This window comes from Oryzias latipes, chromosome 23 (genome assembly GCF_002234675.1).
Source record: "Oryzias latipes chromosome 23, ASM223467v1".
NCBI classification, from domain to species: Eukaryota; Metazoa; Chordata; class Actinopteri; order Beloniformes; family Adrianichthyidae; genus Oryzias; species Oryzias latipes.
Genome location: NC_019881.2, coordinates 14,462,494 through 14,477,455, shown reverse-complemented (window position 1 = coordinate 14,477,455; position 14,962 = coordinate 14,462,494). Strand labels below are relative to the sequence as shown.

Sequence of the window (14,962 nt, the reverse complement as noted above, 5' to 3'; positions counted from 1 at the left end):
TTTAATTCTGCACTTTTTCCTGGTTTTTCTTTAGCTTTTGGTAAGTTGCTGGTGTGTTAGCTTATGTTTATACCTCGGTTGCACAGTTCATGGATGTTTCTGTGGTTGCTGACATGTATTGCAGCGGTTGTCAGATTATCAAAGCTGTTTTTGTAGACTTTTAATGTTGTTATTGTTGGTGTCCTTCATCATGTATGCTGTTAGGGACATCCTTCGTGTTTACCATTCATCTAAGTGAGTGATAAAGTAAAAAAGTCATGGCGTCTCCTCTCTGTGTAGCATATAGTCAAGCCATCATGGGAATTCCATAGCATACCTTTTTTCCCCTAGATATTATGTCTAATAAACACACTTCTTATGACCTTTTAACATTTGAATCCATTTCATGGCCCTTTTGCATGTACTATATCGAACATTACAATTTAATATGCTCAATTATTTTTGTTTGTTTTGCACCAACAGCTACGTTTCAAGTGTAAAAGCCCAGAATGCCAAACTGACATTTGCTTGAAAAACCAACATAATTAGTGGATTTGTTCACAATTAAAAAAGAAAGGCAAAGAAAAAAATACTTGGAAGATAAAAGATAAATAATCTTGAGACATTTTCTGTAGATTTGACAGCAGTACCTGGATGCTTAGGACTATTCCGTTTTGTTTTTTGTTGCGCTATCCTTAAACTTTTTTACTAAAAATAATCTTCCCCTTTTTCTGTTGGCCCTGTGGTTTGAAAATCTAATTTTGAAATCCTAACTTCTATGTATTGTAATTGAATTTTCTCCCAGAGCCAGTTTGCAACTCTTGCTGGGCTGATGCAGATTGCAGCTGCTGCAGGGATGAGCCGCTGGAGTACAGGAAAAGCTGGGAAGGCCATCAGATTGGAAAGAAGTGGGCCACACAGAAGGAGGCTAGTGATGCTGATGTGGATTATGCTCTTCAGCATGCTGTGCCTGACGGTGGATAGCCAGATGAAGATTCCACCAGAAACGTGAGTACAGCTGTGCAACCTGGACAGTGGCTTGTTATCCAGTAAACAAACTATCAGGATCTTAAGTCATTCTAAGGCCAAGCATAGCCTACTTCCAAAATCTTAAAAAAATCGAATTTTTTTGTGCCGACTCCTGAAAACTTAAAAGAAATGTTATCTGACTGGACCTACACGGTAATTTCCTTAACGCTTTACCTGCCTACTCAACCACTTGGTAAAGCATATTTAGACTAGATTCTATTAAAAACACTGATCGTATGTAATACTCTCCCAGGGCAATAAGGAGCAGAGAGAAACATTTTTTTATGATTTTGTCTGGGTTGGGTTGTTAAACGGTTAAAATAATTGGACAGTATTATTTTTTTTTAAATACCAAATAACACTTTATAAGCCAAATACTACTTGGTAAAAGTTCCAATCTGATAACTGATGTGTGGCTTCTTTCTTATGCTGGAGGGCATATAGAAAATTAAGCTTAAAGTTGCATTTCTGAGTATATCTTTATTCAAATCACTGTGAAACAGGAGCAGACAAAAAAATTGCAGTTTAAAACTTTTTTTTTGTGATTTAGAAAATATACTGGGCAGGCCATGAGCTCCCGTCTCCGCTTCAAAACTAGAAGGAAAAGGCAGTGAGGGGTTGTTACATTCTTACCCACAACGCAGGCAATTTTCTGATGAACTACTGCCGCTCTGCAGAAACTTTGTCCTGGGAAAGGACACATTTTTTTAGATTTAGGCTACAATGGCATCATCATTAAAAAAAGACCACTGAGAAGGAACGCTTGTAAAATAGATCAAAAGAGAAATCGGAGTTGGTCTTTTAGTACTATGTCTGTATCCATTCTTGTAAGCAGAAAACAGAAGAACCCTTAGTAACGATGTCAGATAAATTAATCAATGATATTCATCATAGATTTGGCATCCTATTCATGATCCATATGGACCGTCAGGCCCCTTGGTGTACAGCTGACTGCCAAACTACCCCACAGTCTTGTACTAAAACATAAACTGACACTTAGTTGATAAAATAAAGTCTTCAAACATTAACCCATCAATAAATACTAAAATTGTGAATTTATTATTATTATTATTATTTGATAATTATGTTGAGCCAAAAGTTTTATTGAAAGTAGATGGGTCTTTATTATTTTTATCAATGAAATTGGTAGAATACCAAACCGTTGAAATAAATATCTTTCCTAGTCTTTTAGGAGAAAAAAAGTAAAATTTATTTTCAAAATTCACCAGTTTGAACCCAAAAAGAATTGTATTTATTTATTCATTTATTATTTTGGTATTCCATTTAAGGACTTTTATAAACGCAAAGCAATTCTCTGCAAACAAGAGCATGGACAGAAAAACATTACTGACTTCTGTCCTTCTGTGTGATCTGCAATGTAGAAGTGGAGTTTAGTACTGAAAAAGTAAAAAAAACAAATGAATAAAGCCCACGGAAGCAGTGATTGTCTGACAAAATCCCAAAGTAAAAGTAAATCTTTAATCGGAAATTTTGATGCACAGTGGAAGCACTTTTCCGCTTGCTAATTCAAAAGTCTTGTTTGATGCATTATTTCAAGATGGTCTTTTTCGTGTGCAAATTATTGCAAAACTGCATTTATTTCTCAAGTTTGTAGCAAGGCTTTGTGGATGATAGTTATTCAGAAGATTTTTGTTTTAGCATATCATAAATGAAAATATTTTAACTGAATTTAAAAGAACAAGAAGAAGCCATTTCCCTTTAAAATGCTCAACAGCAAATAAACACAAACACGGTGTATTCATTAAAAAAAAAAACATCGCTTTTGATGCTATGTGGTGTCATGCCCCCTCAAGGTGTTATGCCCTCTCGGACACCAGCAAATTGGAGAATACAGTTTATTGGATGTAATTTAGAATAGTGACCCAGAGATAAATAAATAAAAAGATAGGCAAAAACAATGTGATGGCTGAGGATTAAAGCTTCTTGAAATGACAGAGTTCAGCAAGAAACAAAGGTCACTCAACACACTGCCCTGGCTGAGGGAGATTTAGTATTGGGCTCTTGTACTGGAATTTAAACAAAGCCATGACTGAAAGGTTTTGGGTCACATAGGTCAACTCAACATCACTCAGCTACCAGGAGAACACAGAACAAATGATAATCTGCTGCAATAGCCACATTTATGTTGATGTCTAGGACTTTTATTTTTTAACAGGGAAGTTTGAAGAACTTTGTGTTTTGTTCATGCTGCATAGATTTATTTTGCTAAATTTTAGATAAAGATCAAGGGTTTAGAATAACGAAAGAGAAATGAGACATAAGAAGGTTTCATTGCAAAGGTACTACCTGCTGTCAAATGTAAAACCTGAATTGATTTCAGAATTGACAAAGTCCATTTATATGGTTATAATTGTGCTGCTTCACTCTTTTCACATGTTTCTGCCTTCCCATAGTTCAGCAAAACAAAATAATCATGCAGTCTATAACTACTTTAAGTACTTCTGAGATTAGTTATTGTAATGATGAAGGAGAAAAAAACATGAAAAGCTGACCTGCATGAACTCCTCTGTGCTATCACTAAGTCAATAACAAACAGCAGGACTTGCATAATCATGTTGTATTTCAGTGTATTGTAGGACGTGAGGGCAAAGTTTTTTTTACGTGAGCTCCCCCAGCAAAAGTCTTAATGTACTTATTTACTATTGCAGTAAAGAATAGTTTTCTTTACTTTTACTTTTTTGGTTATCTTGATCTCACCCCACCAACATCTTTTTTTTTTCAGTCTGTCTTTAGCAGTACCCTCTCGTTCAGTATTCGTTCTTTTTAATCTTCTAATCCTCTCATCAACCTGTTCTCTTATTCTCATCTGTTAATTTCTTTTATTCCACAAAAGGCTGGTTCCACCTCCATCACAAAAAGCTGGCTCCATTGAGGCATGGTCATTGTATAATTTTCAACACCGAACATCATCTACATTTTAGTGCAAATGCTGTAATAAAAGAGAAAAATAATATGGAAGAAACACAATGGAACAAATACTTTTTCCTGTCCACCCTGAATTTTTATGAACTGGCTAGTTTTGCCACATGGATTTACCAAATTTTTGATTTGGAAAAATATTCTGTTGGTAGCTATGCATTAGTGGGTCAAACAGTTGTCTGTCATGAGTTCAGATTCAATTATTAACAAAATGCTGTAAAGTTTAGGACATTTGCAAATTCCACCAATCCAATTTCCAAACCTGACATGTATACCTCTTGGGGGTGCTGGAGCCTATCCCAGCCACATAAATGAGCAAATAAGGACACATTAATTGAACTAAACTTGTCAGGGGACTGACACACAAAAAATAAATGTAGAGCAATTTTCTTTAAATTCTATTTGTGATATCTCTGCATACTGCAGCGAGCTTGATTATATTAGCCCACCGTGAAATTTATAAAACAATGTATGATTTTTAAATTACTTGGAGTAATCAGATCAGATGAGATAAATGTCTTGATAAAAAAAAATTCTAACCCAATCCTGTGTTATTCTTCAATAAACACACCGCAGCCCTCCCTGTAAATTAACAGTGACATGGTGATTCCCCCCATAGTTTGAGCCATCTGTCGCATCCTGTCTGTTCCATTACCTTGCACTAGCAGCATTCGCATGAGAGGATTTGTAGCAGTACTGCATATTACGAAGCACAGAACAGTCCTTTGACCTACCAGACACTGTCACCTTCAGAATGATCAGTTTTACTCTCCTGTTTGTGAACCCAAAGTAACCTCTTTTCCTTTTTTTTTAACTTTGCTGTGTAAGTTACACTAAAACAAAATACCCTACTTACATATCAAACTCCTTGTAATATTATGCCTATTGAATGTTTTTCTGTTCAATAGTTTTATCTATTTTGTGTCAATATAGAACTTCACAATCTTCACAATTGTTTACCAGACAGTGACTTTATGTCTGTACTTCTTATTTTTTTTACTGTTAAAGGCTCATTTAGGTTGGCCAGTATTACTTGCCTGTTATAGTTTTTTGCAGCCATAACATTGATCATGTTTTCTCTTTTTTCCAGTGTACAGCAGTGGGCCGTGTCCTTTGGAAAAGAAATAGCTGCTCTGTCTGCCAAATACTCAGGTGCTAAACTTCTGCAGAAGGTAATAAAGCAAACAAATAATGCACGCATGGATGTAGTGTCCAATAACAGCTGCATGGACACAAAAGTGCATGTGAAACGGTCCTGTGTGTGTGTGTGTGTGTGTGTGTGTGGGAATGCAAGTTTTTCAATGTTCTTATCGGTGTGAAATGTGCTTCTTTTGTCCATTTTTGTCTTTTATCTGACTTCCGAAACATGCTAGGTACGTGTATCATAATACCACTTGTAATTCTACCAAGGGAGTCTTTATTGTTTGTGTTCAGTCCCCACTGCTGATGGCAGCAGTGGGGACTGAAGATGTTTCATAAATGGGCTGTATGGCTTCACAGATGCTTCCATGGTAGGGGGCATAAAACTCTCCTTTCCAATTTCCCAAACTGGTATCAATAAAGTATCTTATCTTTTTAAAGTTTAAGGATAGAAAAAAAACTTTTTTAAAGAAAGTTGATTCAAACACCTTCTTTTGCCAGTATACTGCTTAACTGGCGGCAGTTGCACGAATATCGCCAAAATCAATGTACAAAGCAATATAAATAAATACATGTTTATGGTAAAATGAGACAATCTGTCAACATTTCTGCTTAACTATTTTCTCCTAGATTACAACAACCAATACAGCTAACTGGCATACTTTTTCTTTAAAGCATCTTTATTAAACTAGAGTTCAATCTAATGTCAAACTTAACCTAGATAGCATTCAGAGTTGTCTAGCACTAATTACTATGTGCAGACCTTTACCTGTATATTGGCCCGTAGTTTCCTCTGCAGCTCTTTTTTCCATCTGTTATGCCTATACCAAGATTCATAACATGATGTGTCTAGTGCACATCAACCAAGGATATCCTTTATTATGTGAAAACAAATAAGCTGAATGAATACCAACTGTTGAATCATCCTAGTTTTAAAAAGTTGTGACATGAGCAACAAGCTGCAGTCATAATAGTAATACCTTCTTTGGTGCATCTTGCATACAGTATCTATGTTTCTTTTTGTCTATGTATCTATGTTTGTCAGATGTAAAACATGGCCTAAAACCCTCCAATGGTGCTCGTTTTTTATTAAATACCTTAGACCTTCCATAGGTTTTAAAGTGTAACTGAGAGCATTCATAGTAGCTTTTTGCAGCTTTAAGTCAACAGATTTCAGAAGTTCTTATATGTCTTGGTAAGTACAAATTTTTTTTTTCCAAATACAGAAATACAAAGACATTGAAGGTGCTGTGAAGATAGAAGAGGTGGATGGTGAGGAGCTAGTGAAGAAGTTTGCAGAGGAAATGGAAGAAATGCTTGGGAGGAAGATGAAATCTGTGAAGGTAAAACTGTCATAAGATAAGATAGTGTCTAAGGTTTTTTTGTTCTCAACAATGAAATGATTGTGTGTTTTAATCACAACATTACTCCCAGTGATTGTTCTGTTGGCAATTATGTAGTATGCTGTATTTTGTCACAGAAGCTTGCAGAAGCAGCAGAAGACGCTGATCTGGTTCATGAATACAACGAAACACTGCAGGTGTGTCATACTACCTTAATTTATATTTGTTTTACATTCTTCACCTTTTTGTTTTTGTAATATTTTCTGTGACAATGTTCTTCTTCGAGCTGGTCCAAAAAAAGAGCTGGCACAGCCACAAACGTTGTGGTCCAGGAGATTCATTCTGCTCCCACTGATGAAGAAAAGTAGAAAAATATGAGACACAAAAATAGAATACAAATATTTACAGCTAAAAAAGTAATACAAATCAAATAGCATTAGGATTCCACACATTTGAGGATAATTGCTTCCCTTTTAAAAGATTTAAAGGTGGAACTTCTGATGCATTTAGCTTGACCAAACCAAACTGCCCCATTTTATAGTGACTAGCCCCTCCCACAGGCCAATTAACCAATCATTTCATTCAATTACTTCATAGTACTATTTTGTACTCAATATAATATCTTAAAGTCATGATTAACACAACAACAATTAACCAAATTTAAAAAATATATGCTCACAGACAGGAAGTGAGGGAAGAAAACTATTCGTTGACATGTGATGTCACTTCCTGTTTTCCAGTGGAAATGGAAATGAGTGATGGCATGGTTAATGCTCTGGTTTGAAGGTGAATTGTAGGTGTGTTGGGAGTGGATATATGGAGACATAGGCGGACATTCGGGCGCTCTCCTGCAACCTGTGATACTGCATCATCACATTCACCCATAAGCTGCAAAGAATCAACATTTCAAGTAAATCACATAACTGCTTTCTCTTATGTTTCTTTGTAGTTTGACTACTTTAACTCTCTGCTGATCAACACTGTGGATGAAGATGGAAACTCAATCCCACTTGGGGGAGAATTCCCATTGGAGAAAAATGAACATTTTAATAAACTGCCAGTAAACACACAGCAAAGTAACATCCAAGTTCCTACAAACGTCTACAATCAAGGTGAAGCAAAAAGAAAAAGGCCAAATTTTATGACATTAAATGTTAAAGAAAGCACTACACAAGATCCATGCTGTTTTGTTTTTTTCAAGAATTTCTTCATTTTTGTTTTCCAGATCCAGATATTTTAAACGGAGTGTATATGTCTGAAGCTTTAAATGACATCTTTGTGGATAACTTTCAAAAAGATCCAACCCTTACCTGGCAGTACTTTGGCAGCTCCACAGGCTTCTTCAGGCTTTACCCAGGTATACTGCATCTCTAATATGGTCTTCTCAGATAAATCTCACCGTCAAATGAAACCTTTACTACAACATGAGCAGAGATGCAGATAAACCTCATTCTGCATAACCAAATCATTGTGCTCACTCAGCTGTCTTTAGAATAAGATCTGTAAGTGGATTAAAGTCACTATAATATGATTAAGAAAAATAAAATATCACACCTGATTAATTGTAAATATTGTAGAGGAACATGTGGACTTCAATATCCTTAGTTTTGTAAATTTCATCTAACAAGTTATGCTTTTCTTCTAGGAATCCAGTGGACCCCTGATGAAAATGGCGTGGTGACCTTTGACTGCAGGAACAGAAACTGGTATGGCGGTGTGTCTGTCAACTTCAGGTCTACTGAGGAATTCAGTTTCTCAAGTTGACCATGTTTTTCTTATTTATTCTCGATCAGGCTGCTGTAATTAGTAGCATTTGGGTTGAATGGCCTTTATTGAACTCTTATAAGGTTGCATTTCCAGGCATTACAAGGTCAGTCAGCCATGGGAAAGTCAACTCAGGTGTTATATAAAATGTTTACTTCTTTATAAAATGTTGCTGCAAACGTTCTTGTGCTTATTTTCTTATAAACAAGTTAGAGTCACATTTAAAACCGTAGAGTTTGTTTTTATTGACCAATTTAAAAAAAATTTAAGCTGATTACATTCTAATGACGAACACTATTACACAAGAAAGCCTAAAAGAATAACATATTAATAACATAATTTGCTGCTTGCTGGCGAGCCTTAGCTTGTAGCACCGGCAACTGTGGCGCAGAGGTAGAGCGGTTGATCAAAATATCACAGGTTTGGATTCTTCCTGCCTGTCTATATGTCAAAGTGTCCTTGGGGAAGACACTGAACCTCACATTGCTCCTGGTGGTTGTAGGTTGGTCCCAGTGTTAGGCAGCGGGACCGCCATCAGTGTGTAAAGGAGTGTGTGCATGGGTGAATAGTAATGGAAAGCGGTTTGGACCTTCTGAGAAGGTAGTAAAGCGCTATAGAAGTATACACCATTAACGATTTTTAACAAATCAGACATCTACACTCATCCTCTGACAACAATATGCATCACATCATTATATTTTGTAAGTTTATGAGTTTTCAAGCTTTAGATAACTTTTTCCCAATTTGCGAGTGTTTAGTTGTGACTTTGAAACCATACTTTACTTACGTTGAAACGACCCCTGAGGTCCTGGTTTGAATCGGGTATTCACAACTCATGGGACATTGCATCTGAAGTTAGAAGGTTGAGTTCGTTCGATCATTTATGTGAACGTATAAAAGTCAGCGGAGGAAGAAAAAAAAGAACGGTTCCTAGCCTACCATGGGTTGATTTCCATCGTTCACGTTAATAAGCCATTCAAAGATTTGATTCGTTCGCGAATCGGTACAACTCGCTACATTAAAAATGATAAGCTGTAGGATTTACCCTCGATCATTTCCAAGTATAGTCAGGTAGATAGGAGTTTACTTCAAAGGTCAGCTTTCACATGTCACAGTGTGTCACTGTTTAAAAAAAGTGACAGGAACTTAGAGATGTTCTTGAACTGACTTGACGCTGCATTGGAAAGCGGAAATCAAAGACAGCGGATGCCTGGAAAGCTTCTGTTCTTAGCTGCTGCAGAGAAAATCTCATTTGTGTTAATTAGCTTAGAAAAGAAGGGGATGGTGATACAGAGATAATGGAATGCACAACCGGAAGAGCAGAGACACATATAAAGGGATAAAGAATTAATTCTGTCTGTTCTGTCCAACCCCTACACAACTTTCCTTGGAGGTTAAAAATACTTGGCTCTACTTCCTGTGCCTCATCTCAGCACCTCCCTTTTTCTGTGTTTTATCTTTTCAGGTATATCCAAGCAGCTACATCACCCAAAGACGTAATAATCGTGGTGGATGTCAGTGGCAGCATGAAAGGACTGAGGCTGACAATAGCTAAACACACAATCAACACGATCCTAGACACACTGGGAGAGAATGATTTTGTCAACATTATAGCAGTAAGAACATAAAAACTTGTTGATCACCAACAGACAACACTTTAGTCGATGCGCTGGTACAGACCCCAAAATACTTATCAGACTTGCTCTGTCCCTACACTTCCAGCCGTGCCCTCCGATCCTCGGATCAAAATCTTTTAAAGAGTTTTAAGACCAAGTATAAAACCAGAGGTGACCGGTCGTTCCAGGCAATATCCCCCAGACTTTGGAATGCCCTCCCTCTGTCCCTTCGTGTGGCCGACACCGTCGATTCTTTTAATCTTTCAACTGAAGACACTTTTATTCAAAAATGCTTTTAGCTGACTGGTTTTACTGTTACTTTTATGCTATGTTTATTTTTCTTCAATTTAGTTTTGCTTTACATTTTATTTAATTGATTGTTTTTCAGCTTTTACTGTATTGTATGTTTTTTTTTATTGTTCAGCGCTTTATGATTTTATCTGTGAAAGGCGCTATATAAATAAATCGTACTTACTTAGGCAGCCATCCAGCTATGTTCACACCGCCCTCAGCAACATGCGTTTATACGTACACCTCTGATGAAAAGTTTTGATAAACACCCATAATAATGTCTCAGGCTTCCGCGTTCAAATCTCTCGCAGTCACATGTAACTACGCAAGTTTCTTTGACCATTTTTGGACTCTACGTGCAAAACGTACGCCCATTGAACACGTGTTGAAAGTTAAACCAGGTTAAACTTATACCAATCAGGGACTTCAATTAGGCACTGATGAACGGATGGCGTCCTTTGTAAATCACGCAGGTGCCAACCAGTTGAAAATTAAACTTTGTGGATTCTGCTCGGACGGAACCCGACGGAACATCAAGTCTTTCATAGATTGGATTAAAGCTGTGAAAGAAAAAACCTGGAGCAAGATTCGCGAGATTTGTACAACTTTGACATTTCGCACCAAGCCTCTTCCAACTGTAGGGGGCGGGCATGCGCAAATAAACAGCAAAAAAAAAAAAGAAAGAAGAAGAAGCCCCTCCCTACTTGTCTAGAATTAACACCATGGGCTAAATGAGCAGCATTTATTGTCACATGCCCGGTGTATCCGTAGCATTAAGCCAAAAGTTCATTTTAACAGCTGCGATTTTGGCTATTATTAACTTTATGACAAATCCGAGAATAAGCTCAGTTTATCCTTGTATTACTGTATGTGTACTCAGATAACTCCTGCAAATCCTCTGCTCTTATTCTAATCATAAGCTTATAGCTTAATTTCTTTAGGTGTTTTTTGACCATCAGCAAAAGTGAAAATTGCTGCATGATTTATACATTTTTTATGTGTCACCTTTTGTAAGTATAGGGGTCATTTTATTTTTCAAAGAAGTGTAATCAAGATGAACCCCTCATTAATAGTTAAGAAAAATGGTTCAAATGTTCCAATAACAAATAAGATGAATTTTTACTTTATTGTTTTTTCCAGAGAAGGAACAGCCACACAATCTGTTCATGTCTCATAGCTGATGCTGCTTATACAAGTAAAATAATTACATTACATTTTGTAGGAGATGTTAATTGGCAGTTGATTAAAAAATGTAATAACATATAAATTAGTACATTAAATTACTTGTATCCCATAAGCTTGTCTTTGTTTATGATTGTTTGCACTATTTTATCTTTTATAATATGGTGCCCCATGATATTATGACAGATAAAATATAAACATATAGTATCTAATATTTTATACTTTGGTTTCTCTCCCCAGTACAGCGACTATGTCCGCTATGTGGAACCATGTTTCAAGGGTATTTTGGTGCAGGCTGACCTGGATAACAGAGAGGTAAATAATACAAGCTTAAAAAGCAGATGCACACACACTCACAGCCAATTAACACAATTACCAGATTTATTTCCATGACTCCCTTTAGGACAAGGATTCAGATCAGATCAACGGTCAAAACGTCTCAGTGAGAGTACACTGTCAAGGTCTCAGTCACATTTTCCCACAACCATGATAAAATATGCATGGTAATTGAATATGTAACAAGATAACTGAGTAATAATATGCTAATAATACAGTTAAAGCTATTTTGTTTGTGGATACACTAGATAATAATCAAATCATATTCAGCAAGCATTGCAATTGATTGACAAAGATTTTTACAATTTGAAATTGTTTTTGTTCGTTTTTTAGGTAGTATTAAAATGTTTTATGTTTTCCATCAACGCATTTTTACCAGTACACAATTTACTAAAATTTTACAAAAAACATAAGTATTTTGCCTTTTATTCTATTTTTTTCAATAATAACAATTATAGAAATTATAAATTATGTTGTTGACAAAAAGTCACCAACTTTATTTAGTTGGTGACTTATTTATATATGTTTATTACATGTATTTTGGAGGATTTTATCTGTTTTTCCTCAATGTCTTTACATTTTTTCTCCTCACCATCATTCTTATCTTTTGCACTGATTCTTTTTTTTACTCCTCCTCTCTTCTCTCAGCCTCATAATTCTCCTCTCTCCGCTTTCAGTCTCTCTGTTTCATCCTTACTCTTCTTTTTGTCCTGCTTCCCTTCTTTTCTGCTTTTTTTTCCATCCAAACACCTGCTCAGTCTGTTCAGTCTTGGCATGTATGTCTATTGGATGTATGCCCTACTTTCACTCCCCTTCACATCACTACAGATCAGGTGAGGCCACTGGCTGGCATCAATCTTAAGCAGGTCACATGACCTTTCCGGCTGGGATTTGATTGGCTGAAGGCATTAAGAGGCAGGCTGAAAGAGAATGGGCTTACAGATGTTGCTGCCACACTTATCAAAACACAAGCAGGAATTCAGGCAGCAATCAGCTTTATGAACAACTGTTCGGGTTGGATTTTTCAGACTTTGGCACAGATCTGTGTATGTTTACTCTGTTTACTAGTTTTGCTCATTTTTCTTAGTAAAATGTCTGGTGTTATACAACCAATTAGTGTAACATATAAGTAGAGAATAATGGGCAAACATTTGTTTGCTGTTAAAAAATTTTAAAGTTACATTTGGACAAATATTTTATTATTTATCAAGAAACGGGGTTGTCCACAAACATAGACCTCAAGGATTTTAATTTTTTCTTTTTCTTTGAGATTATCAATTCATTTTTATTTTGTTTTGTACAATTCTTGAATAAATAGTTATAATAATTTCAAAAATAATACAGGCCAGCATATCTTTGTTGGTTATATCGTAGTTATAACAGAGAATCCTGGTGTTATAAACAACAAACTCTGTCTTGTTATAGTTTTTATATTTTTACCACTTTTTCACTGGTCGTTTTTAAAAACTGTTCAAGTTTGAGATTAATTGCTGCATCGTTGGAGCTTGTGCTTCATCATTGTAAATGTGCAGCAGCATGTGAACATGTTAATTAGGGCCCGAGCACGGAGTGCAAGGACCCTATTGTAATTCGAATGTTTATTATTATTATTATTATTAGGGCCCGAGCACGGAGTGCAAGGACCCTATTGTATCTGTAAGAGTTATTATTATTATTCTTTTTCTTCCGACGGAAGAGTCGCCTTTTTGAGGCCTTTAACATACCCCAAAACTCACCAAATTTGGCACACACATCAGGAGTTGCGAAAAATTTCGTATTTTACAGGAGATTGGCATGGGCGCACAAAAACGGCTCGACAGCGCCACCTACAGTGACATTTGTCCCGAGCCCCCGCATATGCTTTGACATACAAGCTTGATTTTTTCAGGACATGTTCATCAGATGGAAACCTACAAAAAAGTCTCTTGGTACCAAGCTGTCAGTCGCACAGGAAGTCTGCTATATTGGTGTCAATATGTCATTTTTGCTCTATTTTGGACATTTGTAGGCCTCCTTCTAGAACGAACTCCTCCTAGAGATTTATGAATAATGACTCCAAACTTTGGTTTTGTAAACTAGACCCATGTCCAATGTTAAATTGCGAAGCTTTAAAGGTATTAAGGATGTTTGTGACCGTGGCGGCGCGTCGAACTTGGAGGTCATTTTGAAAACACGCCATGAAAAGAAAAATGGCCATTACTCAGCCATGCAAAATCCAATCTGATCCAAAGTTGATATGCATGATTGTAGTCTGACTCTGAACACATCTGCAGTGGAAGAATCTGGAGCAAGTGTAGCGCCACCTGCTGGCAGCAGGAAATGACATGTTTGACTTGGAGCATCACTGCTCCAAGTAGGATGAGCCGACACACCTCAAAATGATGTCCACCTGTTGAAAAGCCATTGAAGTTTACTCTGATAAAAAGCCATAACTTTCAACGCAGGGGTGTGGTCGTGACAGAGCGGCGAAGTTGGGCGTCTCGCCGTGCACACAAAAGTTGCTCTCACGTGCACATTCCTTGTCCAATCTCACTGAAATTCAATGGAGGTAATGAGGCTTCCATTCTGAACCAATGGATATGACAATCTTGGACGAACTCCACAGCGCCACCTAGATATTGACAAATACATTTTATGTCACATTCTGACCTATCTTTTCTCTGCGCTTCGTCCGACGTGCATGAAATTAAAACTGGAGATACTCAGAAAGGTCATCTCTCATCATCTAAAATTTCATGGGTGTACATCTGACTGTGCCTTCATAAGGCCCCCCCAAACAGGAAGTGGTCAATTGCACTTACTCATAAAACAAAGCTTCATAGCAAATCAGCCGTTTGTCTCAGGAAGCTGAGATTTCAGAGTTAGATGCCTCTTACAAATCTCCAACTTTGATAGATAGCACTATAGGGTCTACGAGAAACTTCATACCGGTGTTTTTCCTATGCAATTTTGGACTGAACAAAGATTTTTAGCATAAATTCTGTTTAGGTTATCAGCACCAAGAATTCAACTTTCATAGGCATTTATGTGCTACTGCTTCCTAAAAAAATTCAGAATTATTGAAGTTACAGGTGAACTTTTAGACATCATTTCATCCAAAAAGGTCCGAAAACGTCTTTTTAGGCAAAACTGCAAACACCTATTTTTTTGCATAACTTATCTTTCAAATATCAGCACAAAAAAATTAAAAACGGTAGGGATCTGTGTTTGCTGCCTTCCACATTTTTTTCAGACTTAAAAGTGTAACAGATGATTTATAAAAAATCCTTTTTCATCCAAAAACCTGTGTTAAATCTGTCTAGACTCCAAACAAACATTTTTTTATGGTAACTTATGTTTCAA

General features: G+C 36.6%; 1 protein-coding gene across 1 annotated transcript in view; it reads left to right on the top strand.

The window, feature by feature from the left end:
* Window positions 1-14,962, top strand: part of LOC101173028 (voltage-dependent calcium channel subunit alpha-2/delta-4-like) — a gene marked incomplete in the record, with an annotated part of 84,175 nt that overhangs the window by 2,674 nt on the left and 66,539 nt on the right. Inside the window, 9 exon segments of the mRNA XM_023952668.1 lie at window positions 785-987; window positions 5,039-5,120; window positions 6,315-6,431; window positions 6,569-6,628; window positions 7,381-7,543; window positions 7,657-7,788; window positions 8,077-8,137; window positions 9,661-9,811; window positions 11,525-11,599. Coding sequence (XP_023808436.1) covers window positions 812-987; window positions 5,039-5,120; window positions 6,315-6,431; window positions 6,569-6,628; window positions 7,381-7,543; window positions 7,657-7,788; window positions 8,077-8,137; window positions 9,661-9,811; window positions 11,525-11,599 — 1,017 coding nt within the window.